The following is a 4,876-nucleotide window of genomic DNA, read 5'->3' as shown; positions in this document are numbered from 1 at the left end:
TCTTTATGGCTCGTTGTTGCTGTTCCGTCTGCTTTGACGAGCTGCGGTACTTTCCCAAAAGCTGCGTCATCCCCAGACTTCATGTACTTGGCTGCTTTCCAGATATTATCGTTATCCGCCAGAAACTCCTTCCAATGATTGTTCTTGCGTTGTCGGATGGCATCGTGATACTGCTTCGCCGCAGCCTTTGCCGTATTTTCCAGACCTTTAGCATTCTGCCCCGCACGCCTTATGGCTCGGGCTCGATTTCTCCAGTATGTGTATATATGCCGCAGCTGTGTGAGGTCATGGGTCCACCACCGCTTTGCGTATGGCGACGGTTTGGCTCTGGGTGTCAGTGCTCGGACTGCTTCTAGCACAGCCGACATCAACCGACTCCTCTTCTACTGCACCGTGCTTCCCACTGGCCTATCCCTTGGTGTGTTCGCTATCCTGTTGTTGATCTCCTTCCAGGGTGCATTCTTGAACAGAAGTCTTTCTTCCTGTTTCGGTGCCGGGACTGAAATGTCGAACGCCGTCTCCATCGTGCGATGGTCCGACCCGTGCTCCGTACCATGTATCGCGCATTTGATGTTTGTGTCCGCGAGCTCCTCGGACGCCAGAACCAAATCAATGGTTGTTTCGTAGTCTCCGCTTTGCCATGTCTTTGTGCCCCGGCGAAGGAGGCTCCTAAGCATGAAATCGTTCATCAAGTCAATGATCGGATCCGCCTCGCCCTGTCTCTCCACTGCTACATCGTCGCCGCCCCACACCTGGTCGTGGCGATTGAAATCACCAACAACCACTACATCCACCGCTCCCCCCGATCTCCGTCTCACCTCTTGAATAGCTCTACGAAGCTTAGCGCATATGTCTTGTAGAGCTTGGCCGTCTCCCCCCGGCACGTAGACAGACGCCGTGAAGACCAGACGATCTGGCAGCCGAACAACCGCTGCCGTCACGTCTGGAGAGTCTATCGGCACCTGCTCGGCTTCCACATCCTTATTTACCCATAGCATGCTCCGAATCACCCATCTACCTTCCCTCTCTGTCGTAGGTACCATCTTGACCCATTTGTGGTGCCCCATCGGTGTTGTCAATAGCCTACCCTGAATCCTCCGTGCTTGGGGTTCTTGGATGGCTAATACGGTTGCATCCTTAATGTCCTTGTCGTTCATTAAACTATCATGTACCGGTCCTTGCTTTCTGACATTCAGTTGAAACAATCGGAATATGCTATTCATGCTGCGATGGATAGAGCTTCCGACAGTTTCTGCTGTATGACTCGTGGGGGCCGCCGCATGGGATACATTTCGGAAGCGTTTCTGTGCATGCACTGTGGTGATGGCCTTCTTGCGCGCATCTGCCACAGACTTGTGGTCTGTCGCATTGGTAGGCCTTATGGCTCGTGATCTGTTGGCAATTGTAACATTGCTTGGGGCGGTCACGACGTTCAAACGCCTTTGTAGTACCGGATTCTCCTCCAGCCACAAAGAATCCTTCGTTAATAAATCGCCTAGCTTCTGAACGTTTTTTAAGGTATACAACCATCGAGCCGTACGCCTTGGGGACGTCTCTCTTGCTGAGCCATGCTACCTTTGCGACATCGGTGTCATTTTCTCGGCCGAGCATCTCGGTGATCTCAGTTCGGACTTCGTTCCTCTCGTTCAGCACCGCAATACGGCTGACATTATCCACTCTGATAGGGTACAGGTCGTCTCGTAGGATACGGGCTCCTGTGGCCAGTTTTGTTTCCGCTGCGCGTTTCACAGTCTCATGCTCGCTCTCGTCCCTGCAGGTGATCCTGACGCGGTGGGGATTCTTTGGGTCCTTAGTCACCGCTCGGCATCGCCACGTGGGATTATCCAGTTCGGAGCGGACTTCGTTCTCCACTGTCGCTCGGATCGTCCCGGCTGAGAGCCTAGCCTCATCTTCTTCTAGTCTTGAAACGTCAATCGTGCAGTAAAGCACGTCTGTGGGGTTCGGCGGAGCGGCTAAGGTCCTCGAATCGTTGTGGGGTAAGAACGGTGTCAGTCGTGTGACGTCAGCATATGATCGTTGGGGTCCGTCCATTGCATTCGCAGCGATAGTTTCGAGCTGCTCGCGGGCTCGCTGCAGTTCCTCGGTCATCTGTTCCTTGATCTCCGCCATCTGCTTGCCCATTTCGTGCACTGTCTCTTCCTGCTTTGCAACAGCTTCCCTAAGTTCCCTGGTCATCTCCATCTGTTCCTTCAGCGCTTCCTGCAGCCTCTTGGTCTCCCTGCGCGACTCTGCCAGGAGATCCAGCGCCTTCTGCAGCATTGCCCTTCCATCGCTACTTCCGCTGCCGCTGCCGCTGCCACTGCCGCTACTCTTTCGGGTTTCGGTCGGTCGGTCGATCTGTTCTTCGGCCGGTACATTTCGCGTCGTCTGCCGGGTAGTTTTTCGCGTTTCTTTGGCAGTGTCTTCCAATTGTCGCGCGGTGTCTCGGACTTTGCTCGTTGGCCTCACCATTCGACTCGGTCTCTTTGGCGTCGAAAAGGGGGCATCATCCTGCTCCACTACGATCTCGGCCCCTATTGGGTCCGCCATGACGGGCAGTCTCCACCACGAATTTTCTCCCAAACAACGATGATTCTTCTGATCCCTTCGCGTGTAGTTAAAAATGCAGTCCGGCATAGTACAGTAAAGATCGAAATCGGTTGTCCATCCGCACACTCTCTTCAGTTTCTAGCGCACGCACCATGCTTACAGGGTGTACATAGTAATGACGTAACATACAGTACTTGGTGTAACGTAGTTGATAAGCGAGTGTGACAGACAAGTGAGTGTGACACTACTTTATACACCTTAAAATCTAGTTTTTAAAAGCTTATAAAATACCTAATTTAAGCCTAAAATAGCTATAATTTTAATAGCCTATATATAAGTTTTAAAATAAGCTATATTAATTTTTTTAGATTTTTAAAAAAATCCTATATAGCTAGTATATAAAAACTTTATTTACACTGTATAATTAAGCTTTTTTATATAAAATAAAATAGCTAAAAATTTAACAAAAATACTTTTTAATATAGTTAGCTATACTATTTTAAGAATAATTTTATTAGATTTTTAACTATTTTATTTAAGTACTAAAATGCTATAGGGTAAGCTATTTTTAGCTACACAGTATACTGTCACACTCGCTTGTCTGTCACACTCGCTTATCAACTACGTTATCCTTATGACCAACCTATAACTGGGCAGCCCACAGCACTTTGTTAGATTGGCGGCTGGGAATTGTTAGATACGCGTCCAGAATAAGCCAGGACACTTCATCCAGCACAATCACCACAGTCTCTATTGCTACCGGTGAAATGTACAGGATAGTAATCATACATCGATATATGTAGGATTAGCTGCCAGATAAACAACACTCAGCACAGTTGTGTCTAGTGATCCGCATCATGGACAATGGATTACTTCGAAAGGTCAAATCATCAAGATTGCGCTATGTCCGCTATGTCCACCGCAGAAAACCCCAATAACACAACTTTTCCCGAGCGGCAGCCTACGGCAATCGTACTTCCCGCAACAGCTACTCTGCCATCGCGACATTCGGGAGGTAGCCAAAGCAAGTCTGTTCCAGCTGTCGTAACCCAGGTGCCGTCGTGAGAGGCGACCGATGGGACCCCGGAAAGGCTGTAATGACATAGGGAGTTCTGCGGGATAACCTTGAGCCGCCAGTCAAAGCAAATACACCCATGATCTGTGACGATGCCCACGCTCATCGGGCGTAAAAAGAAAGAACATCTGCAAAAGCGCCCTAACAAAATGACATCCTTGGATGTTCCAGTCTCCGCGTTCCAGATCCGTACCATCTTGTCGTTAGAGGCCGATACCACCTTTTTCGAGTCGTGCGAGAACACCACCGACCTGACCCAGTCGCTATGGCCCTCTAGCACTCGCTCACAGTCGCCCGTCTCCGCATTCCAGATCCATATCGTCTTGTCGTAAGAGGCCGATGCCAGCTTCATCGAGTCGTTCGAGAACACCACCGAGTCGACCGGGCTGCTATGGCCCTCCAGAGTCAACAAGCATGCATCCCAATTTTCTTGAACCTTCGGCAGAGTGCTTATCCATCTGGGGATAACGTTTTCAAATGTCTTTCTCACAATGCTCTTGCTTGGGGCGAAAATCAGGGCAGAAGAATAAATCTGCAGCGGTGCTTCGGTAACTACAGAGAAATTGGCCTGAAGGAATCGAATTGCATCGGCTACAAATTTCGACAGGCTTGAATCTCTTCGGCCCTATCAAGAGTCAGCAGGGACAGTTTCGAAATACGTAAACTTACCACCAGCCAATTTGCCATTGATTTGAGTGAGTCGAGACATTCTCTGGCTCGGCCCAGCAAGCTCAGCGCCTCCAGCCAGTGGAGGAAGTGTGTCATCAGGAAATCATGAACCTCGTCGCCGTCGTTGTGTTCAGGATCGCCCTTCATCTGATGATGGACCCAATACATACAAGCATATTGGAGCTGTGAAGGCATGTGTTCCTCAAGTTGCGTAACGCCTACTGCAGATCGACGCATACCTGGGAAAGACAGACCGCATATGTTCTCACGCAGAACGCCTCGCATAACACGCAAGCAGTGTTTTACCAGGTTTCGGTGAGTAAGTTTCTCATCCACCCATAACTCGACTGTCTCTCTGTTCTCTGGATCGACGAGATAATCTCGGAACGATAAATGGAGCAGTCGCACCGGTGAATCGAGCCTTTCCGGAACCTCCAAAACAGAATGCAATACCCTTAGCCTAGTCGTCACCTTATTGACATGAACATCAAGAAGTAGCGCTAGAGCGCGCATCGACAACGGGCTAGCCAGTGTGATGATGGTGCCGACGACTAGACGAAAGCTCTGGACGATTTCACATCT

At 49.9% G+C, this 4,876-nt stretch overlaps 1 protein-coding gene across 1 annotated transcript; it reads right to left on the bottom strand.

Moving 5' to 3' along the window:
• Nucleotides 1–3,219: 3,219 nt before the first annotated feature.
• Nucleotides 3,220–4,876, bottom strand: FOXG_17108 (uncharacterized protein). The gene is made up of 2 exons (XM_018397125.1): nt 4,295–4,876; nt 3,220–4,250 (listed from the first exon to the last, which is right to left on the bottom strand). Exons 1-2 carry the CDS (start codon nt 4,805–4,807, stop codon nt 3,441–3,443), a joined length of 1,323 nt encoding a protein of 440 aa, XP_018257996.1. The 5' UTR covers nt 4,808–4,876; the 3' UTR covers nt 3,220–3,440.

The sequence above is a fragment of the Fusarium oxysporum genome, chromosome 6 (genome assembly GCF_000149955.1).
Source record: "Fusarium oxysporum f. sp. lycopersici 4287 chromosome 6, whole genome shotgun sequence".
NCBI lineage: Eukaryota > Fungi > Ascomycota > Sordariomycetes > Hypocreales > Nectriaceae > Fusarium > Fusarium oxysporum.
This window is presented reverse-complemented; position numbering and strand designations above follow the sequence as displayed.